This window comes from Carcharhinus amblyrhynchos, chromosome 13, assembly GCF_965287045.1.
Source record: "Carcharhinus amblyrhynchos chromosome 13, sCarAmb.v2.hapA, whole genome shotgun sequence".
NCBI lineage: Eukaryota > Metazoa > Chordata > Chondrichthyes > Carcharhiniformes > Carcharhinidae > Carcharhinus > Carcharhinus amblyrhynchos.
The window spans coordinates 64,959,178-64,983,660 of NC_137336.1; the positions used below are offsets into that span (position 1 = coordinate 64,959,178).

At 43.9% G+C, this 24,483-nt stretch overlaps 1 protein-coding gene across 3 annotated transcripts in view; it reads right to left on the reverse strand.

Annotated features, from left to right (window-relative positions):
* ebf1a (EBF transcription factor 1a) overlaps nt 1-24,483 on the reverse strand; it is a 424,634-nt gene that overhangs the window by 184,836 nt on the left and 215,315 nt on the right. For 2 of the 3 annotated variants that reach the window (XM_080201777.1, XM_080201775.1), the window contains exons 7-8: nt 19,433-19,514; nt 2,473-2,614 (exon numbers count right to left, since the gene is read on the reverse strand). In XM_080201777.1, the coding sequence (XP_080057903.1) occupies nt 2,473-2,614; nt 19,433-19,514 (224 nt within the window). The remainder of the gene's footprint in view (nt 1-2,472; nt 2,615-19,432; nt 19,515-24,483) is intronic. The other variant, XM_080201776.1, reaches the window with a different exon arrangement.

Sequence of the window (24,483 nt, forward strand, 5' to 3'; positions counted from 1 at the left end):
GTTTGACATGTTTGGCCTTAAGGTATATTGACTAGCGTATCCGATGCATGACCCAAAAGCATATTGGGTGATGGTCATACTGTGTATTGGATGGATCTCTGATTCTGAAGGCCTAGACATTTGCAGGCCCAAAACTTTAAGTGCATCATTTAGGGTGACACTTTTGTGTAGCTCTGTCAGAGTGCTGAACTCTGGGAAACGCAATCTTTCAAGTGAGACAACAAACCAAGATCCATCGGAAGTGGTAAATTATTCTGAGGCATTCTGTCGAGAAGAGGAGTGAAATCTCCCCCAGTGTCCTGACCAATATTTATCCAGTGCACAAAATTAAGTTTCACTTGAACAATTGCAGATTAATTGTGGACAACCAACATGGATTTGTTACAGGCAAATCATGCTAAATAACTTGAGCACGCTTTAAAGTAAAGTTTAAAGTTTACTTTTTAATCACAAGTAGGCTTACATTCATACTGCAATGAAACTATTGTGAAAATTCCCTAGTCACTCACTCTGGCGCCTGTTCAGGTACATTGAGGGAAAATCTAGCATGGCCAATTCACCTAACCTGAACATGTTTGGACTATGGGAACGGGAATACCTGGAGGAAACCCACGCAGACGGGGAAGAATGTGCAAACTTCACAGAGACAGTGACCTAAGCCGGGATTCAAACCCAGGTCCCTGATGCTGTGCGGCAGCAGTGTTAACGACTGTGCCACCCAACGTCTCTGTTTTTTCAGAAAGAGAGATGTTAGATGAGGCTACTGCTGTTGATGTGGGTGGGGTTCATGGGCCAGATTTTTCCAGTTGTTCATGCCGCTGCCAGCAAGGATGGAGAATCTGGCACTCAACTAGAGAATCCCACTGGCACGAACAGCCAGAAAATTCCGGACATAGACTTCCAAAAAGCATTTGTTAAAGTGCTGCAGAACAGACTTGTTAGAGAGTCAGAATTCATGAAATAAAAGGGACAATAGCAACATGGATATAAAACTGTAGCAGACACAAGTGATTAATGGTTATTTTTCAGACTGGAGGAAGACTTATAGTGTTCTCCAGGTGCTGGTGTTAGGAACCCTGGTCTTAATATACATTAATGATCCAGACCTTGGCATCAATTTCAATACTTGCAGATGACACAAAACATGGAAATATTGTGAGCTCTGATGAGAATAGTGACGGACTTCAATGGGACACAGGCAGGCTGGTAGAATGGGTAGACAATTGGTAGATGAAATTTAATGCAGAGAAGTGTGATGTAATTATTTGTGGTAGGAAGGGCACAGAGTGACAATATAAGTTAAAGGGTACAATTGTAAATGGGGTGCAGGAGCAGAGGCACATGGGGATGTACATGTACCAATTATTGGCAGGGTAGATTAAGATGGCCATTTAAAAAGCACATGGGATACTGGGTCAGAAAGTACCTGAACAGGCACCAGAGTGTGGCGACTGGGGAATTTTCACAGTAACTTCATTGCAATGTTAATATAAGCCCAATTGTGACACCAGTAAATAAACTTTAAACTTGCTGTGTAAGTGCAATAATTTGGCACAAGTAGAGGAAGAAGTGAGATTGCCAACTTCGAAACTGATGTGAGCAATAATCACATATTACTAACCAAAGGTGCAATCATTTCAAATCATCAGTCGTTGCTTAATCAATTAAATCATATTTCAAGGCTTATACTAGAGATAGGAGGCTATGCCTATCAGGAAAGATTGAACAGACTGGGACTCCTTTCTATGGTTTAGGGGATGACCTAATAAGAGTGCCTCTGAAAGGGTAGACACAGAGGAGTGAGCCTAAGCTACAGGCCTTCAGTGTATTATAGTCAGAAATCCAATAGGGAAAGACAGGAGTAACATCCTTGCCCAAAGAGTGGTTTTAACGTGGAGCTCCCGATTACAAGGGGTAGTCTGAGGAAAGTAGCACAGACGTGTTTAAGGGAAAGTTTATCAGTAACTTGGGAGTGGAGGTTGGGCTAGATGGCTCGGGTGAGGATCAGATTAACACCAATCTCAGGAAGTGTGATTCCCATTCCGGCTGAGGTAGTCTCGGGGCCTGCCTTCTCTTCCCACCTTCAGCAATAGAAAATCACAGGATATTATCCGTTGATTGTGGATAATCGCCAAGGATCTGCCTTTGGGCAAAGAACTGAAGAAGTGGAAAGAGGAAGAAAGGAACACAAGGATATGTTGACAGGGTTAGGTGAACTTGGGAGGAAAATATGCGTAGGGCATGAGTGCGGTTATAGACGATTTTGAATAAATGGTCTGTTTCTGTGTTTTATAGTCTCGATAATTCTGCCTAGCGACTGGCTGTTACCTTAACTACTATTCCAGGAAACAAAAAGTACTAGAGATGTCGCAGCTGGAACACTCAAACACAGAACTGCACAAGCATTTACAAATTAGATGCTGGAATCGGGGGTGGGGGTTTAGCGTTAACCAATGAAAATGATATGCCTACCATGTTCCAGATAAGAGGGCGTACCTTCAGAGGGATCGAGCCTTCGAGCCCTCCGACCGTGTTTGGAGTTGTTGTGGACGAACATATTGTCGGAAATGGCCAGCACATGGCCATCCACATTCACCGTCGTGGAGACAACGACCTATGGAGGGAGAAAGTGAAAGGGCATTAGAGAGATGCTCCACCATTTCAGAGACTAACCAGTACTGAAGGGCATTCCAGAGCCAACCCTAGAACTGCTCAATCATATTGTTTTAAAGAAGGGAAAAATAAACAAACAAATTCAGAGATATAAATGAACTAAGAAAACAGCACCAGAGAGAAGGAAATCGCAGTAAGATACGTTATCGGGACAGAGTAAATCCAGGGCAATATTTTCAGAAATTCAGGAGTGTAGTAAGCTTATGAGAGGAAGGATAGGATAAATCTGGAATAATTTCTTTGCACAGACGTTGATCAGTAGCTTGAAAAATTTTCCAGAAAGGGTAGTTGAAACCTGGACATTCCATTATTTGAAGAAGCAAATCAATGCTGAAATGGGAATGTCATAGGGTCAGTATTCAGAAAACCTGAGGTGAAAAGACCTTCTTCACCAGAACCTATCCTGTGGGCACATGGCCCAGTAATGGTCTACCCATTTCTGGTGAAACTGAAATGTTGTCAGGTGTTGTTAAGCTGGTTGCCAAAATTGCTGAATACATAATGATCAGTAGGAAATTAAGATGTGAAGAGGACATAAAGAGGCTACAAAAAGGTATAGATAGGTTAAGAGAGCGGGCAAAGATCTTGCAAATGGAGTATATTGGTGAGGGGTGGAATGTGAAGTTGTCCATTTTGGCAGGACAAAAAAGAAGCTTATTATCTAAATGGTGAGAGGCTGCAGAGCTCTGAGGTGCAGAGGAATCTGGGTGTCCTGGTGCATGAATCACAAAAGGATAATATGCAGGTACAGCAAGTAATTAGCAACGCTAGTAGAATGTTATCATTTATTGCAAGGAGAATTGATTACAAAAGTAGAGAGGTTATGATTCAATTATACAGAATGTACCATATACATTGGTCACCTTATTTAAGGAAGCATTCGAAGCAGCTCAGAGAAAGTTTACCAAAAAAAAACTGGAATTTTATGAGAATGATTCTAAATGTCCAGCTATGTGAAAATGAGACAATTCCTATCTGTTTTTTGGGCATGTAAATGATACAGACAGTTTCTAGCTGTTGCTGCAGGCGATGCATGGACATCTGGCTTCTGCTATCCCCCAGACAGATCATGCCTCCCTCCCCCTGATCTGATCGGATCTGCAGCCTCCCGCCATCAGCACCTCCCACAACTATCAGGTCGCCCCCTTCAGACCCCACCCAGGCATTTATTGGGACAGAGAGAGTAAACCTGGGCAGTACTTTCAGAAATGGCAGAGCAAAAGTGCAAGCTCCTGAGGGGAATTTTAGGACAAATCTGGAAGAATTTCTTTGAATAGAGGGTGACCCCCCTGCCTTGTATTCTACCTCCCGGGGGGCCTCAATAGCCTTCGGTTCCACTGGCAAGGCCAACACAACTGTTCCAGGCTCGTGGGAAGCAGATACTTTCTTCACTGGGGAGAACCTTTCCTGGCGAGGCCATAAAAGCAAGCGAGCCCAGATGATTCAGTACCAGGTTTGCTAAGCAGATGCAAATAAGCACTTAAATAAATTATTCAACCTCTCGGCCATTTTTGGTGAGAGGCTGACCTTGCCGGAAATCCGCCTGTCGTAAAAATCACAAGAGCAGGTTGTCTTATAAGGAAAGGTTGGAGAGATTAGGTTTGTATACACTAGAGTTTAGAAGAGTGAGAGGCAGCTTGGTTGAAAACTTTAAGATTCTGTGGGATCTTGGATTCACAGGGTGAATGAGGACAAGATGTTTCCTCTTGTCAGAGAATTTAGGACTGGGGGAGTCACTGTTTAAAAATAAGGGGTTGCTCATTGAAAACTCAGATGAGCAAAACTTGTTTCGTCTAGAGGGTCATGAGTCTCTGTGACTCTCCTCCAAAGACAGTGGAAACAGAGTCTTTGTTTTTAAGGCTGAATGAGATAGATTAACAAGCAGGAGAAAGGTTATCAGGCATAGGCAAGAATGTGGCACTCCAGTTCTAATCAGGGCCAGAATTCTCTGGTCTCACATGCCCCACTCCTGCTGCCAGCAAGTACGGAGAATCTGGTGTTCAGCCAAATCTCCATTCACAGCAGAGGGACTGGAGAATCCCAGCCACAGGCGAGGTCGGAGAATTCCGGCTCAGATCAGCAATGATCTTATTGAATGGCAGACTCCTGCTTCTAACTTGGATATTCATATGTACAACCAATGAACTAATTTTTTTTGAAGTGGGGTCACTATTGCAATGTGAGAAACATTGCAGCCAATTTACACACAACCGGATCCCACAAAACAACAGTGGGATGGTGGCTGCATCATTTGTTTATCTGCTGGATGGTTTTCTGCTGTTCGTCTGTGAGAAAGATTTGCATGTAGACATTGGGGTTGAGCCAAATCAAGAGGAGGAAAAGTAGTTTCTTACACTGTATATCTTATAACACAGCCAAGTTCCAGCGGGTTCAGGATGCAACACAATTAGTGATTTTCAAGGACATCTGGAATCCCTGATTCGACTTGTGGCCCAAAAAAATCAGAGTGATCTTCAATGAGGCAGAACAGGATGTAACTACACAGGCCACGCAATGCAGTTAAAGCTGCACAGCCCTGTGTGTATTTAGCAATGCTCACCAATTTAGTTGCAAACACATATATGCTTTGTACATGACTTGACCAATAGAACCATGTGTTCTGGTTCACAGCAGCAGAGGTCAAAGTGCATCAGGCACATAGTTAAGAAAACTGATTGAGAAGAAGCAGCACGTTGAATGGGACAATGGTCAGACATAAACTCCCTGTGATCCTCAATCAGCCAAACACCTATTTATACCAGCATGAAGTGGGACTTCCGTCTGTTCAATCGGAACAGAAATTATCCGGATATTGGGGGCACCATAAGCATAGACATGGGTCAAGGGTGGAGGAGGAAAAGCACATTGTTAAAATGGCGGTGCGGGCTCGTGGGGCCGAAGGGCCTGTTTCCTGTGCTGTGTTGTTCTTTGTTCTTTGATCCATCAATCTATCAGCAGAATACAATTACAATGTGAAAATCAAATATTTTGCACGTTAGCTGAAACAGTCCTCTCCTACACAAGGAGTATCACATTTCTGAGGTTAAGCCGTTTATTTTCTTCCTAGCGAGTCTGATCAACACAGCTTCAAAGCGTCAAAAGTTCTGAACACTGTGGGTGGAATTTTCCCAAATAGTGGGTGCGATCTTACCAAATCGACTCTCCAGTTGATTGGCATGGCGAACCGGGAAGATGTTGTGCGAGGCCAAAAATCCAATCTGGCCCTGTTTTCCTGGCAAGAAAGGCGTCATGCAGAAAGGCAACAAAGCTGATTGGCATAGATTTGACTACATTTACATGTAGTCATCAAGACCAGCACTGCAGATTTCGCTCCCACTCTACTTAAACTGGGCTGGGGTGGAGGTGGGTGAGGGGGAGTGTGTGTGTGGGGAGGGGGGCTGGGGGTGGGGGGGAGGGGTGAGGTGGCTGCAGTTGGAGCCCATTGACACTTCCAGATGGTGGGAGGCCCAAAAATACATCCAGCTGGTGATTCTGTGTTTAAAATACATCATCCTGGTGATTCTCTGTTCAAAATACATTCTGCTAGTGATTCACCGTGTAAAATACACCCCGCTGGTGACTCTCTGTGTAAAATACATCCTGCTGCTGATTCTCTGTGTAAAACACATGCTGCTGGTGGTCCTTTGGATAATATACACCCTGCTCAAGATTCTCTCTATAAAATACATCCTGCCGGTGATTATCTGTGTAAAATATATCCTGCCGGTGATTATCTATGTAAAATACAGCCTGTTGGTGATTTTCTGTCTAAAATACATCCTACTGGTGATTCTCTGGATAAAATACACCCTGCTGGTTATTCTCTGTGTAAAATACATCTTGCTGGTGATTCTCTGTGTAAAATACATCTTGCTGGTTATTCTCTGTGTAAAATTCATCCTGCTAGTGATTCTCTGTGTAAAATCCTGCTGGCAATTCTCTGTTTAAAATACATCCTGCTGGTGATTCTCTGTTTAAAATACATCCTGCTGGTGATTCTCTGTTTAAAATACATCCTGCTGGTGATTCTCTGTTTAAAATACATCCTGCTGGTTATTCTCTGTGTAAAATACATCCTGCTGGTGACTCTCTGTGTAAAATACATCCTGCTGGTGATTATCTGTTTAAAATACAGCCCTTTATGGGTGACACAGCAGAAGAGTGTCACCTGGCTTGAGGGACCCAATTGGGACTGAGAGTTTGTTATCACCCCAAGGAGTGGAATCCCTTCTTGGGCAGAAGACATTCTAAATCTATGTAGGGACTGTGGAATCCAAGAAGCTGCTCCAAGGCAGCAAGGGTGTTGCAAGCCTCTGCCCAGTCTTTTCTTGTTAAATAAATAACCTGTTGTGTTCCTGATGAAGTCTGCAAGCACTCTTCATTATCTTTCCCTGTTAAAAAGCACTCTTTTGCTGTAATCTCCCTGCATGAAGGAGATAATTGTTATGAGCTTATTTTCTTTCCAAGCAGTCCTGATGGTGTAACTGCCTCTCACTGACTCTGTTCTGTCGCTCATTGCCGACCATTAGCACCATGCTTTATCATCAGTTCTGGCAATCAGACTCCTTCCTTTGAACTTCTAGAATGATTTCTTTCCCTGGTGTACAGAGCATTGCTGTAGAGGTGCTTGGTCTGCATTTTCTGTTGGGCATTATGTTCAGGAGTTAGAACGTGGCATGAGATTCCTCAGGAGCTATTCTGTCAGCTCACCACTTGATCCTGATATTTGCAGAAACTTCTCCAGAGAGAATTTATCAATCCAGGTTTGGGCAGGTGCATTCAAATGCTTTGCAAAATGGCAGAAAAACATTGCAGAATATCATTTGTGTTATTTCCCTGTGAGCACTGGATGGATGCCTCCCTCATTCATCCTAATGTTGAACATTGGTGTGGTAAAAGCCACAAACGTGGTCAAATTTCTTCCTTCAGCTGCTGGCCATGTCAGCCCATTCACAATTATTATTTCACTTCAGTGTGAAAGGAGTGCTGCACTTTTGCTAGTACTCCCTTTTGGGTGAGACTTTAAACTCAACCTCTGCCACCTCCCTCAGGTGGGCAGAAGGAGTTTCATGATACGGTCCAAAAAGAATCCAGCCTATCCTCTCCCCCATTTTCATATTGTGGTTAGAACTTACTCTTTGCAAGTCAGCTGCTCCTTTCTCCATCAAACATTTCCTAATGTTTTTGAGTTTGTAGCCTCAAGGTGTAGGTCACTGAACTGGTAAACCACAAATCTAGAGCAATGGTCTGAAGTTCCAGGTTCAAAGCTCACCATGGTAGATGGTTAACTTTGAATTTGGAAATAAATCTCCATTCAAATGCTACCAGATTGCTAAGAATAAGAAGTCCTTTCTTCTAATTTGGGGTTCCTCTACTGGCCTAGGTCTCTGAACTAGCAAACCACAAACCTAGAGCAATGCTCTGGGCTCCTTAACTCAAATCCTGCTATGGTAGGTGGTAAAATCAGCCTGTGGCAGGTATGGGTGACTGAAAATACATACAACAAAATGAGCTATCTCCTATTATACTCCTAAAGGCACGATGAGTGGGATAATACAGAAATGATTAAAAATGTGTGAAAGAGGGCTCAGTACCCAGCTCTCCCAACCTCAGAATCAGACAGTGCAAAAGGAGACCTTTCGATCTATCATGCTTCAAAGGTTCTCCATTCATCCCACTGCGCCCACCCAGACTGCATTCTCTTTCTCCTCTCAAACACATATTCCAACCTCCACTCCACCCCTGGGTTGCAAGTTACAATTGAATCTGCTCCCACCAGTCTCTCTGACAGCGCAATTGCAGATGACAGCAACTGCTGGCATTAACTCACCTTCTCGGCACTGAGGGGCTTTGGATAGCCCTCCAGATGCACACACACTAAAAGAGACTCGTGCTTCTGATGTGGCCTTATGGTGGCAGGGTCATTCAGAATTTGACGCTGATGCTCAAATTGATATTCCCATATAAACAGAAGTGTTCCCAGTGAATATTTTTTAATGCATTGTGACAGCATTAAAGAAGAAATCCTCTGAGGCATGTTTCTGTGTGCAACCTTCCCATAAACAAATATCATAACAGCCAAGTTAATTGCTGGCAAATCTCCCAACTCAGGAGCTGACATCTGAGAGTGCAATAAACTAGGTGCTGTTTAATCCACCCATTATGCAGGCTAATTGACTCGATTCACAAGTATATTCCTTTTTTCATTATCAGACCCTGTCAGCCCTTTACTGCCTGCCGCTGAAAGGGCCTCGGCACTGGTGATTGATCACTGATAGATTGACAGTCAGATTAATTTAATTAAAATCGCCTCACTTGAGAAATGAAAGACAAAAAAAAGCAAAGTGCTAATAGATTTGCTCTCACAATAAATGACTCACCGGGGCCATTTACAGAGCTTTGCCCAACTTATTTTGTCTGGAATCCCCAAGTCACTTGCAGAGGCTCTTGTTTTAATTGCATCGCGCTTTGCAAAGGCTTTTAGTCACATGAGGAGCAGGGACGGCATGACAATGATCAGCAAAGCACTCCTCCGTTGTCTCAGTGGAGACAAGCTGCTCTGCGAGATTGGCTGAGTGAGGACACTTCACAACATTTATGGCAGTGAATTGCAGCCTTCTCTCAATGTTTGCAGGAACAGTGCCCAAACTCAGGAGCCAGCGAATTCCAGGTCAATAACCATCTCTGAGAACTTGTGCCTGGATGGCACAGCTCAGCATTCTTTCTGCGAGAGGGGCTGGGGTGGCAGGAGAGGCACAAAGAGGAAGGGGAAATGAGGTGCCTAAGTCAGTGCCTAAGATTCGGTTTAAAGTTTATTTATTAGTGTCGCAAGTAGGCTTACATTAACACTACAATGAAGTTAATGTGAAAATCCCCTAGTTGCCACACTCCAGCGCTTCTTCAGGAACACTGAGGGAGAGTTTAGCACAGCCAATGCACCTAACCAGCACATCTTTTGGGAGGAAACTGGAGCACACGGAGGAAACCCACGTGGGCAAGGGGAGAATGTGCAGACTTCGCACAGCGAGTGACCCAAGCCAATGGCACGTTGGTTTGTACTGCTGCCACTCAGCGCCAGGATCTGGATTTGACTCCCAGCTTGGGTCACTGTGCGGAATTCCCATGCTAAATTCTCCCTCAGTGCATCAAAATAGGCACTGGAGTGTGACAACTAGAGGATTTTCACAGTAACTTCATTGCAGTGTTAATGTAAGCCTACTTATGACACTAATAAATAAATATTAAAACTTTACAAACCCCTGTTGCTACTTGGAACCATTCTTTACTTTCACCCAGGAGCCTCTTTACTGAACAGAATTTGTTTTCATGTTCCCAATCACTCAGGAATAAAGGTACATTAGGTCAGGTGAAAAATTACTAAGTTTTTGCCTTCTCAGAGGATAGTATATCTGTGGAATTCTTTACTGCAGAGAGCTATAGAGACTGAGTCATTAACCATAGAATCCCTACAGTGCAGAAGGCTGCTGGGCCCATTGAGCCTGCACCAAAACAGTCCCACCCAAACCCTATCCCTATAACCCCATATATTTACCCTGCTACTCCCCTTGATGCTAAGGGGCAATTTAGCATGTCCAATCAACCAAACCTTTTGGACCGTGGGAGGAAACTGGGGCACCCGAAGGAAACCCTTGCAGACGCGGGAAGAACATTAAGTATGTTCATGGCTGAGATGGAGAGATTTTTAATCAATAAGGGGATCAATAGGGATAAGGTGGGAAAGTGGTGTTGAGGATTATATCAGATCAGTCATGATCTCATTGAATGGTGGCGCAAACCCTATGGGCCAAATAGCCTACTTAGGCTCCTATGTCTTATGGTCTCCAATCTTTGCTACTGGGATGTGACTCTGGTTAAGGGAAACAGAGACTCAGGCTGATCCAGTCGGAGTGGTCAAGTGTATCACCCTGGAGTGATATCAAGGAAGTCTTCTTCATTTAAATCTCTGCTGAGGCTGGGGGGGGGGTCAGTTAAAAATGTCAAACTTGAGGTTGGTAGATTTTCATTAGATGGAGTTATTAACAGTTATAGACCTAAGATGGAGATGAAGTGCAATCGGCCACCATTTAAATTCAAAGACCAGAACAGGCTCGTAGGACTGAATTCCCATGTTCCTAAGCTTATCAGGGATTCCCACCCCAATCATCCGTCACAGATAGTGGGTAAACAATGGAAATCGGGCTTGGATGGGATGCCCCGAGTGGTCAGCTAGCCTGCCATCTAGGCTGATCCAAGAGGGATGGGCATTTGCCCAATGCACTGGAGGAAGAGTCAGAGCCTTAGATTGACAGAACATGAGGAGTGCTTGCCCCCCCGCAGGAGCAAAAACAGAAAATAGATCCAAAAGAAGGATTGCCTTATGGAGCATTTTGTTACTAAAGTTACACGATGTCAACCATCGTCATTGATGGTCTCTCCTGTAAGAGGAAACATCCATTCAGCATCCACCATGTAATTGTTGTCTCAAACCCAAGCTCCAGTTATGAGTAAAATTTCACGCCCCCCTTTCCCTACCGCCACCATGGCACCTTTCCACACCGCCAACCTGACACCTTTCCCCACGGCCACCCTGGCACCTTTCCCCGCTGCCACCCTGGTACCTTTCCCCACCGGCACCCTAGCTCACAAGGATCAACAAATTCCACAAGAATTTCAAAAATGAGTTATATTGGATTGAAAATGTTTCTCTCTCAGAGGCTGCCAGGTCTGGTGGGTTTTTCTACCATTTTCCTTTAAATTAAACAATAGCTTGGAGTCAGATGGAACTTTCTTTTGTAACTCAACTCACTGCAGCGAACTCAGTGGAGTAGTGTGTGTTTTTGGTGGTGATTATCCTCACTTGAACTGCTCTGATGCACATTTTTAACCTACCCTCAAAAATGGAGGCTCAGGGTCGATCAAGATTTTCAAAACTGAAATTGACAGATTGTTGTTAGGCACTGATATGAGTGTTGGAGATATGAGTGTTGGAGAACCAAGGTAGAGTTAAATCAAAATCCCCCATGAGTGAATGACAGAACAGTCTGGAGGGACTGAAGGGACTGCTCTTGTTCTTCTGTTCCATGGTACAATTAATCAGCTGACTCTAACTGCATGCTGATTACAACCTTGAAAGGCTGCCAGGTTTGGAATTGATGTGGAGATGCTGGCGTTGGACTGGGGTAAACACAGTAAGAAGTCTCACTACACCAGGTTAGAGTCCAACCAGTTTATTTGATAGTAATCTCACAAGCTTTTGGGGTTTGCCCCTTCGTCAGGTGAGTGGTGAGTTCTACTGGCAGTTTTACAACTCATCGTCTTCATCCTGGGCCACAATGTCTTCACCTTCAACAAACAGTTCTTCATCCAACAGCCTTGGGGACCAAATTCGCACCTCAAAATGCCAACATCTTCATGCACAGGCTTGAACAAGACTTCTTCACCGCACAGGACCTTCAATTGATGCTATACGCTAGATACATCGATGGCATTTTTTTCCTTTGGACTCATGGTGAATAATCACTGAAACAACTATATGATGACATCAACAAGTTCCATCTCACCGTCAGACTCACCATGGACTATTCTTGGATACACGCATCCCCATCAAGGACGGTCACCTCAGCACCACAAGCCCACAGACAACCTCACAATGCTGCACTTCTCCAGCTTCCACCCTAAACACGTTAAAGAAGCCATCCCCTACAGACAAGCCCTCCGTAAACACAGGATCTACTCAGATGAGGAGCATCGTGACAGACACCTCCAGACGCTGAAAGATGCCCTCTTAAGAACAGGATATGGCGTTCAACTCATCGATCGACAGTTCCAACGCACCACAGCGAGAAACCGCACCAGCCTCCTCAGAAAACAAACACAGGACACAGTGTACAGAGTACCCTTCGTCGTCCAGTACTTCCCCGGAGCGGAGAAGCTACGACATCTTCTCCAGAGTCTTCAACATGTCATTGGTGAAGACGAACATTTCGCCAGGGCCATCCCCACACCCCCACTTCTTGCCTTCAAACAACCGCACAACCTCAAACAGACCATTGTCCACAGCAAACTACCCAGCCTTCAGGAGAACAGTGACCACGACACCACACAACCCTGCCACAGCAACCTCTGCAAGACATGCCGGATCATCGACACAGATGACATCATCTCACGTGAGAACACCATCCACCAGATACACGGCACATACTCATACAACTCGGCCAATGTTGTCTAATAATACGCTGCAGGAAAGGATGTCCCAAGGCATGGTACATTGGGGAGACCATGCATATGCTACGACAACGGATGAATGAACATCGCTCGACAATCACCAGGCAAGACTGTCCCTTCCTGTTGGCGAACACTTCAGCGGTCACAGGCATTCAGCCTCTGATCTTCGAGTAAGCGTTCTCTAAGGCGGCCTTCACGACACATGACAGCGCAGAGTTGCTGAGTAGAGACTGATTGCCAAGTTCCGCACACATGAGGACGGTCTCAACTGGGATCTTGGGTTCATGTTGCACTATCTGTGACCTCCATGACTTGCCTGGGTTTGCAAAACCTCACTTACTGTACTATCTGGAGACAATACACATCTCTTTAACCTAACGCTCTCTCCACTCACATTGTCTGCATCTTTAAGACTTGAATAGCAAGTTAGCTGTAAAGCATTCTAATCAGTATTCTGTAAACTGTGTGTGTTGTTATCTGCTCTGTCTGAGACCAGAACTCTCCACTCACCTGACGAAGGGGCAAACCCTGAAAGCTTGTGGGTTTACTATCAAATAAACTGGTTGTACTCTAACCTGGTGATGTGAGACTTCTTACTAGGTTTGGAATTGATCAGGAATGGCTTGGCTTAGTCAGAAATCCAATTCAATCCAGTCTAGTTGATCTTGAGTTAAGCACATAGGTTAGAGGCAGGGCAGTAGAATGGTAAGCCCTTCTCTGGGAATATAAACGCCAATGCAAGCAGCTTTATAAGTTATTAAGCAATTATACAATTGGACATATACATACAAACATACCAATGAGGAGGCTTAAGCCACACAGTCCCTTGAGCCTGCTCTGACATCCAATAAGCTCATCGTTCATGATGGTGGCCTTAACACCCACTGGACATGCTCCCCACCAATAACCTTGGACAGTCTTGTAACAGTGAATGGTGAGTTATTGGTGCCTTCACAATTGACACTGCCGTGACTTAATCATCGTACTGCCACTTCAAGTCTGGCAAACCAAATTGTCAAGAAATGATGCTCCTTTGAAGCCAAAAAAAAAGCTGTGTGGCAAAGATGGCATTTGTTATAATATACTTTTAAGGAATTGCAGCATGACATTGCTAGAAATGGAAGATGTTGCGCGATCCAGTTTTAGTTTAATTTTTGTTTTGGGTGGGGGGTGGTGCAGAAATAAAGACATTGTGGATTCATTTATTGAGACTGGGCACAAGGGCGTATACAATCATATAAAATAGGAGCAGATGTAGGCCATTTGGCCCCTCAAGTCTGTTCCAGCTATTCAATAAGATCCTGGCCGATATTTTGTGTTTCGGGTTCCACATTCCCATCGATCCCCGGTAACTTTTGATTCCCTTGCCGAACAGAATCTATCTATCTCTGCCGTAAAAGTATTCAGTGACTTCACTTCCACCAGAGGCAGAGTTCCAATGTCACACAACCCTCAAGGAAAACATTTCTTCTCATCTCTGTCCCATAAAGGTAACCCTGATCTTAAAACAATGCCCCCTAGTTCTGGATTCACCCACAAGAAGAAGCATCCTTTCAATGCCCATCTTGTCAAGACCATTCAGGATCTCTTCTACTTCAATAAACTCACTCTTCTAAACTCCAGTGGAAACAAGCCCAACTTGTCCAACCTATCCTCATAAGACAACCCGCTTATTCCAGGTATAATGGTCCTAGAACCATTATACAGAGCTGTAAAGCTTGGAAACATCAGAGCTACAGAGCTATGTGTGTGTGCTCCATTGAAAGCAAAAATGTAACTAAAACATGATTGCATTACCCACTTGCTGCGTAGTGATGTCATGCTACAATCCCTCAAAAGCTTATTACATCAAGTCCTGGTGCACTAAATAGTGGGCAGAGAACAGTGCACTGGCTGATCCAGAGGACTATAAGGACTAAGGAGGGGAAATCAAATTATCAAATAAAATTTGTTTGGAATAATGTTTCTGGGAAAAACTTTAGGACATCCTACTATTGTTGTAAAACCCCTATCATAATTACTGTGTCCATACCCCTTCCTCACAATGAATCCAATGCTGTTCCTCTATGATAATGCTCCTGCAAAGAGCCTTAGACAGTTTACTCTTCCAAAGGGACTGTATAAATGCAAACCATTGAGAGAGAGTTCATGTGTGTATGCGTGGGTTGTCTATTTTATTTGTGTGTGAATGTATGTTTGTGTGTGTTTATGCGTATCTATGTCATAGGAGAGCAAGACAGGTTTCCTATTATTAACAGACTCGTTGTCAAGAAAGTACATGAAGGATGACCATATACATACTAATGGTGGTTGGTCAATACATGAGGCACTGCACCCCAGTATGAATCAGGGCCTTCCGGAGAGAAAGGAAGATTATTAAATGATATTTCAATCAAATTCAGACATCCAAAAGGACCATTTCATATCAATCTATTTCACAGAGTGAGGCTTGGTTTCTTTTGGAATGGGCCTTCAGTAGATTATTTTATTGAAACATATAAGATCCTGAGGGGTCTTGAGAGGGTGGATGTTGAAAAAATGTTTCTTCTTGCGAGAGAGTCAAAAACTAGGGGTCACAGTTTAAAAATAAGGGGCCGCCCTTTTAAGACAGAGACGAGGAGAAATGTTTTCTCGCAGAAGTTCTTTGGAACTCGATCCCTCAAAAGGCATGGTCTATGAATATTTTTAAGGTAGATCTAGATAGATTCTTGAAAAGCAAGAGGGTGGAAAGGTTATCAAGGCTAGGCAATAATGTGGGGTTGAGGTTACAATCTGATCAACCATGAAGTGGCAGAACAAGCTTGAGAGACTGCTCATAAAACCTTGCAGACAAAGATGGATCTTCCTTTCAATAGTCATCAAATGCTGTTCACATTCACAAAAAGATAGCACACATGCCTTGTTAGTGGACTACTTGTTCCCCACTAGTAGATGCTTAAGAGGCACATTAACTGGGACAACAAAACAGTTTATGTTACTGAGATCTGATGGTATATTGTTAATATTTTTAAGTTTGTCAAAGCTGACAGACCACTCCAACTTATCTAAACACTTCAGTAAAGTCCGAATATTTTTTTTTCATTGTTTTTCCACTTGTATAAGTGAGTCCTTTTTTTTGCCAAATGCTAAGGTCACACTAACTGACACTGTACAAGTAATTAATCAATCACTGATCACATACTTGAAGGCTCAGCTAGTATAGGCTCGTGCCAATTTGACAGGAGCGCTTCTAAGAGTCAACAGATCAGCCACCTTTCCTGGATTCAACCAATCAGACATGAGAAGTGCTGAATGCAGAAGCAAGATAACATGAAGAGCAATTACCATATGAAAATTAGCCTGAATGATGGGAATGTTTATTACATGAATCATCATACAGATTGCCCAGTGGACTCTCTGGTGGACACTTACCATGTCCGCTCAGCAGAGTATTTGACAGGACAAGTATCTCTTCTTCCTAAGATGTTACAGGCTCCAGAGCAACAAAAGACCTAATGTGTCTTTACAAGTGACTTTCTTCTCCTAACTACTTGAGGGCAGTCACTGACTTACCAAGTTTCATTCTGAGTAAGGCTCACTTGGTGCATTTTCAATTCTTCATTTTTTTTCCCCTTAGTTTGAGACCCAAAAGGGAGCAGCCCACAGGAAAGCAATCTTTATCCCGATATGACTTTCAATCAATTCCCCTATCGTTTCTTTGCCTCTTTGTGCAGCAGCCCTATTTCCACCTAATCTGAGAGCAGCCAACTCAGCACAAATTAGTGCTCTCAGCCTTGCGGCCTGTCTGCACTCAGTGTCCTAGGAAGCATTCATTCACTGACCCGTCAGAGGGGATCAGAAATTGGTGCTTAAGAATACCAAATAATGACTGTCCAACAAGGAACCTTCTGCTATTGATTGAAGCAGGGCTCAGGAAGGTTTTGTATTGATCTGATTGCCAATGTGGGAAATATGAGTAGTTACTTACTGAGGGGAAGGACTGGTCAGGATCCACTCGCCTGATGTTAGCTGTCCAATACTGCGGAAGAGCAGTTTCAATGATTCAGTGTCTCTTGCAAGGGTCAGTTCTCCAGTTCAACCTCCATATCAGTGGCTGAGCCACTGTCAGGAATTGCTCAACATCGTTGCACAAGAATTACATTACGCCAGGGGCGGGAAAAGTCTCGGTCCATCTGGACAGTCTTCACTTGAGACTCCTCTGCACAAACAGGCTGCAAATTTGCGAGACGTATTAAGAGTTACAAGTGCAGGTTTTAACTCCCTGCATGCAGCCTGTCTGCAGGCAGGTTGGTACCTGGGGAAATGCTGGAGTTCCTGTGTTTAGTTTCTTGCCACTATTTGTTGGAGCCTAAACTGCAGAGCTCACACTGAGTGATGATATCAACAGATCTGAGGAGCATCCATTCCTAGATGCCCCACGTCGTAAATGAACCTCTCAACACAAACAATTCGTAAGTCCCATTACCAGGACTGAGGGAAAAAACTGGCCAATGGAATTCTTTAAAATTCTGAAGGGGTTCAACAGAGTAGCTATAAAGTGTATTTATTTGTCCAAGTAGGCTTACATTAACATTGCAATGAAGGTACTGTGAAAATCCACACTCCGGCGCCTATTCAGGTACACTGAGGGAGAATTTAGCATGGCCAATGCACCTAACCAGTATGTCTTTTAGGCTGCAGGAGGAAACTGGAGCACCCAGAAGAAACTCACACAGACATGGTGAGTTCATAGCGAGGGGGATTGAATATAAAAGTAGGGAGGTCTTGCTGCAGCTGTATAGGGCACTGGTGAGGCCGCAGCTGGAGTACTGTGTGCAGTTTTGGGCGCCTCACTTACGCAAGGATAGTTTGGCCTTGGAGGGAGTGCAGAGGAAGTTTACTAGGCTGATGGCGGAGTTGAGGGGGTTGAGCTATGAGGAGAGGCTGAATAAACTAGGTTTGTACTCGTTAGAGTTTATAAGAATGAGGGGAGATCTCATTGAGACATATAAGATGATGAATGGGATGGATAGGGTAGAGGTGGAGAGACTCTTCCCGCTCAGAAAGGACAGTAGGACTCGGGGGCACAGCCTCAAGATAAAGGGGGGTGCGGTTTAGAACGGAGTTGAGGAGGAACTTCTTCACTCAAAGGGTGGTGAATCTCTGGAATTCTCTGCCCGTTGAAGTGGTGGAGGCTGCCTCGCTAAATATTTTTAAGACGCGGGTTGATGGGTTTTTGATAAGTGAGGGGATTAAGGGTTATGGGGAGAGGGCGGGAATGTGGAACTGAGCCACGACAGATCAGCCATGATCTTATTGAATGGCGGGGCAGGCTCGAAGGGCTAGATGGCCTACTCCTGCTCCTATTTCTTATGTTCTTATGTTCTTATGAGAACGTGCAGACTCCGCACAGGCAGCAATCCAAGTCAGAAGTTGAACCCAGGTTTCAACTTGCATTTAGCTTTAATTCCTAAGATCAAAATGGAGAAGATGGTTTCACTTGGAAGGGAGTCCAAAATAGGGTCCACAAACTGGGTGTTGGATTGGGCTTCGGGGTATGGGGGAAGTTCATTGATGAGTGAGCACCAACTTAAAATGGTCACTAAGTGCGTGAGGAAAGAAGATATGAAAATCTCTTTGAACAGAATGTCAGAGGAATACGTAAGATTAAATGGCTCACATAAGTGCAAATTGTTGTTCTTGCATGCACATCTATTTGTAAATATGCTTGTAAATCTCTGTACATTTGGGTGCAACTTTGTGTTTTTTTTGTCACAGCGCCTGTTTGATGTAGAGAACATTGCATCTTTTAATGAAAAAGTGGAACGTATGTCAGAAGTCAAAGCAAAGAGTGCAGGGTGACAGGATTAATTTTGGGTAGCTCTAGCAAAGATGGGCACATGACCTCCTTCTGTGATGTGACTGTCAATGACCTCCTCTCTAACCTCTCAAATCCAACCAGGTATCCAGTCCCACCTTGGATAATCTTGCCACATAAAAGTTATTGCTAAGCACCTCCTTTGTCCTCTGTCTTTCATGTTTCAGACTCAGCATAAGGTGGTTAACCCCACAGACAGACATCAGATCTTACTGCCATGTTTCTGCAGTGGAACTGGAGGAAGTAGACATGAAGCACCTTAAATGCTCACTCAGTATATGAGAAACATGGGTTTGCTGCCTGTTGGCTGGAAGATGGCTCTCAAATGTCGCCGAGTTAAATGCCTTACCAATGAGTGTGAATCAGTCCGCACTTGAACTTGGCAATGTGCACTTCCACAGGTCCTTTGCTACAACAAAGGCCCCTCATCAAACAGTTAGAAGCTTTCACTGCCAAGATGGGACATTAAACAGTACAGACTTTTTTTTATTTCTTTCTTCTCCCTTGCGAGGGATGAGTCAAGTGAGGATAGATTTTTTTTTAAAGCATTCTAAGCCATCGAATACATCTCCCTCCCTTGCCATTACCACTTAGAGCTAAGTCTCCACAAATGAACCATTATTTGTTCACAAATTAGCTTTCAGAGGAGAAGGCTGTAGAGATAAAAACTATACTCACCTGGAACCTCCGCATGTCCCTTGGGTTTCCTGCATTCTTCAGACAGTTCTGATTGCATTTCAGAAAGAATTTCAAGAAGAACCTGAAGTGGGAAAGTGAGAGAGAGAAAAACAGAATTTGATTAAAACTCTTTTAGTGAATTAAAGGAAACGTCTACTTTGTGAGAGAATTTGAACAATTCCATTTCCATCGATCTGAGTGCAGTGCACAACATATCAGGATCGTTGCTGCACATCAAATGCACGTGTCAACTTCTTTCACCTTTTGCTCTCTTTTATGTTATTTGCTTTCTTCAATAACTTCACTAATTGGGGCGGAGGGACAAGTTCGGTGCAAACAAAAACAAATCTGCAATTCATTTAAGGATGTACGGACCTGGTCTGTCATATGTAGGGTGCGACTGAGTCACACGGACAAGGAGATTCCGACCCATTCCTGGTCTGTATTAAGACAGCTATGCATGCGTGTGTTTGCATGTATGTATTTGTATCAGTCTTTTGTCTGATGTGGTTAAATGCCTTATATAAGTGCAAATTGTTGTTCTTGTGTGCATATCTGTTTGTAAATACGCTTGTAAATCTGTGTACATTTGGATGCAACTTTGTGGTATATCTGTATGTCTAAATGCGTGTGTGTGTTTCTGTGCATAGGTGTGTCTTTGTGTATATTTCTGTGTATGTATGGATGTGTATTTGTGTGCACGTGTGCGTTCCGGTGTACTTATAGGTACATATTTGTGTGTGCATGCATGAGTTTGTGCGTACATTTAGGTATGTATGTCGCTGTGTATACATTGTGTGTGTGCACTTATGTGTTTCTGTGTTTGTACGGGTGCATGTTCCTGTGTACTTGTGAAGGGGAAGATGCACCTGGACATGAGAAGCTGCACCTCAGGTTTTCCCTTGATAGCCCAGTGAATCAAAGCACTGTCTGGAGTCGTACTGATCATAAAGTCAACTCGTCTCAGTTGGGCAGTGTCCCAGGGCTATGGAAAGAGCTTTGCAGTACAGTGTAAGTTCCAAGTCAGGAGCAGTGTGGGTGTAGACAGGATTGAGCTTGGTTATGGTGCACCCTCAAGCTGAAGAGTTGCTTAGCACTCACAGTCTAAGCTCACGCAAGAAGATCAGTCACAACCTGAGGATTGCTGAAGTCTGTGAGACTGTTTCCAAAGTTCATGTGGGAAAAGATATAACAAGCCTACGATGACTATGCACTCCCCCCACCATCCCAACCATCCCCCACAACGGGACATTTGACAAATACACAGGAAGTCTGACAGCATCTATATAATAAAGAGATAGGGTCATATTGCTGGGTGATGGACTGTGTCTGACTGGAGTATTATCCAGGCAGTTAGCTTGCCTCCTGTCTTTGTAGAAGTTGTTGGTCTTTCTGCTTATTTTCAACATTTTTCTATCCCAGTTTTGGATTCTTTTTTCATCTTGTTCCTGGATTGTTCCTTCTTATTACAAAGAAGAGGGTTGTTGGTGGGGGAATTGGTGGGGGGGGAGGTGGGGGAGAACTCCATTAGGGCTTGTTGCTGTTTCATTCCCATTTCTTGTGTTGTGGTCTCGCTTTTCATTCCCCCCATTGTCAAACTTTTACATCCAACTGTGCCAGTCTGCTCAGGACATGCAGCACAGGCTGTCAGTATAAACACTGGCGTCTGAAGGAGAGACAAATGTGTGCCTTGGGGGAGGGGCCTGTCCCAGCGCCAAGAAAGCCCATGAAAGACGAGCAATGTGCTGAATGCGACAAGAGTCACGCCAGGGCGAAATGAAAGGCGGGCACACACTCCGCGCTCTTGACATGCCGACGCCTTCTCTCTTTACTGCCCCTCTCTTTGCCTGTCGCTCTGGCATGTCAACAGCTCGTCAGTTAGTACCCAGAGCTATGAAGGGCATGGACACCCGATCCCTGCTCCTGACCTGCTGCTGCCGTCAGGAATGTTGGCAGGGCCGGTGGGGCCTGATCCGCTGTGGCCTCCCTGCGATGAGTGTGTTGTCGAAATAAAGAGATGTACCATCTGTCGAGAGGCAAAGACAGCCCCTGTCAACCAGTGCGACGGTGCCTCAAACAGGCCCTTATGTGGCGATCTCTCTCGGAAAGTGCCGATTCAGAGGGGAGCTGCCGAGGGCCCCGGAGACCAGCCTGTAAGCCCACCGAGCATCTCGGAAAACGCACGAGCCTTTGCAGCTGCCCACTTTGGCCATGACAGCCCAACAAAATACTTTTGAACTGATGTAGAAGAAACGGTTAAAAATACCCGTGCGCAAGCAACCCCCTCCCACCTACACTCACACCCCCTCAAACTGAGTAATGGTGCGTGAGGTACAGAGTATGGATACTTTCTCTGGAATAAATTTGCCTAGAATTTATAAACAGGAGGAGGGCGTGTGGCGACTTGCTGTCGCGTCGAATTTTCCCAAATATAGAAAAAAACCCGTTCGGAAGGATTGCCAGCTGTGCTATCCCTTTTCCCACCTCAGTGTCAGTTTCAGGTCAATTTCACATAATCAGCACTGACCAGGTCATTTTATTTTCTCACCCTTTCTCTCTCTCTCTGTGGCTTGGTTAATTTCAAATCCAGGGTACAGAAACAGGAGAATAAAAAGCCAAGATAGCCTTCAGAGTGAAAAAAACAGGGCAGATTGGTACTCAGTGCAAAGTGCCATGGATTTGTTGGGCTACAAAGGGCACGGTGGGAGGTTAAATTAAGTCACAGTTACCGCTTTTATTTTACCTGCGGGGCCACATTTTATGGTGGTACGGCTATAATTACATCCGGTGTGAAAGAAGCCTTTTACTTTCGATTAAGAAGGCTCTCTCAAGCTGTTGCCTCAAATCCCATACCTCCCCTCACATTTCATTAGATTATCAATAAGGACTTGCAAAAAATTAAGCCTGTGGTGCTGGTATTTAGTGACTAGCCCCATTACATGTGTAGCCCTGTTCAACATTGTAACCAGAAACCTGCCTCAGGATTTGTCCGTATTCTTTCTGACCTCAGTTTGTGTTCGCAATTATCATGAGGTCCAAAGAGTATGTGTACTGGAAGTAAAATAAGAACACGTACAATGCTTGTCATTTTGTTACTGGAAGTAAGTCAGATACATATCCCAGGCCTAGTGAAACTGAACCAGGCCTGACATGGTGGCAGGTGGCCATTTGACTATGTAATTATCTCTGCTGTATTTTGAAAAGTGCTGTCCTCATAAAATTATTTCATAAGGACTTTTATAAATGTCCTTGTAGGTAAAGGAATTGGTAGCAAACATATAGATAGATTCAATCCTTGGTGTGTGGTAACCTGTCACCTAGCTAAATCCCCAGTTACAGCCTTCAATACCTTTAGGCTAGTGGGGAAGGGCTCAGGGTTGAAATTTAAATCCTGGTTATTGTTATTATTACCAATATTATTATTATCATTCCTGGACTAAAGATCAAGATAGATACTCTAAGTGCTGGTGTGACACTATTTGTTAATGGTAACTGTCTGCACCCATTGTTCATTCCTATTGTTCACCCTCAATAAACTTGAGATCATCCATAACCCTGCTGCCAATGTCCTAACTCACATCAAATGCCATTGACGCATCACCCTTCTGCTTTTTAATCAATATTGGTTTCTAGCCTATCAATGCCTCTATCCTAAAATTTTCATTTTTTTGATCAAAATTCTCTCTGTTGCCTCATCCTCAGATACCTTACAAACCCCTGCCAGCCCTATAACTTTCCTGAACCCTCTTCTCCTCCAATTTAGGCCTCTTGTGCATCCCCAATTTTAATCACTCCATCATTGGTGGCCTTGCTTTTAGCTGCCTCGAATATAAGCTCTGGAATTTTCTCCCTAACCCAACCTAAAAGTTGTCCTACCTACCAATATTATGATGAACAGGGAGCTATTGCAGAAAAGGGTGAGGTTGGAGGTTCAAAATCTAATCAGAGCATTAACTATCAGCTCAGCATAAAATATGTCAACATTAATTAATTAAATAACCACAAAAATGACATGAATATTCAATATTACAAACATATTCTTTGTGGGCACTAGAGTGTGATTTTCAAAGTCCTGTGCAACACAACTCTAATTATCAAATTACTGATTTTCTTCCACTTGACATTCATGTACTGATTTAGATCTTTGCTCTGATCAAGCAGTTTCTCCCTTCTGCCTACGAAGCAATAATGTTGTAAGGAGTTAAAGGTCAAGTTTGGAGTTAGGCCTGTGACAGGCCTTGTTAGAATGCTCACAACGCGCTGGCTTTGAGATGGAATAAAGAGCCTGGTAATTACTCTGACTCATCTTCATTTACTTCCCGACAAATCCTATGCTCACCCTGTCTGTCAATTTATAATTATTTCCCTTTCTCGAATGTTGCCTCTGTCTAGTCTCCTGCCATTTTCAATTCTTTCCCTCTCCTCTCAGATCTCCTCCCCTCCATCCTGATTCCACCGATTTTTACTTTGGTACAACTCCATAGGCAAATAGACGCCTCCAGGAGCTGCCAAGGTAGGCATCCCTAGCATAATTCTACATAGCAAGAAGGACATAAGTGCTCTGGACAGACTAGAAAAGAGATTTACAAGAATGTTGCTAGGGCTTGAAAATTGCAGCTAAAAGGAAGGCTCGGTTTGTTTTCCTTGATTGGGAGGTACAAAATTATAGATAGAGTAGACAGTAAAGACTTGTTTCCCCCAGCAGAGAGGTCAATTATCAGGAAGCATAGACTTATGATGATTGGCAGAAGGATTAGAGGGGGACATGAGGAATAACTTTTTCAACCAGAGTGGGTGACTGGAATTCATTGCCCTAATTGATAATTGAGACTGAAACCCTTAAATCAATTGAAAGGTACCTGGGTCAGTAGCTAGAAATGCAATAACCTTCAGGGCTATAGACCAGGGCTGGAAGGAGGGACTGAATGGTGATTAGTTTATCTGCCAGCACAGGGACAATGGGCTGAATGGCCTCTTTCTGTGACCTAACATTTCTATGGTTCTAAGATAATACTGAATGCAAAATGACAAATTGACAGGGAAAGGCCTTT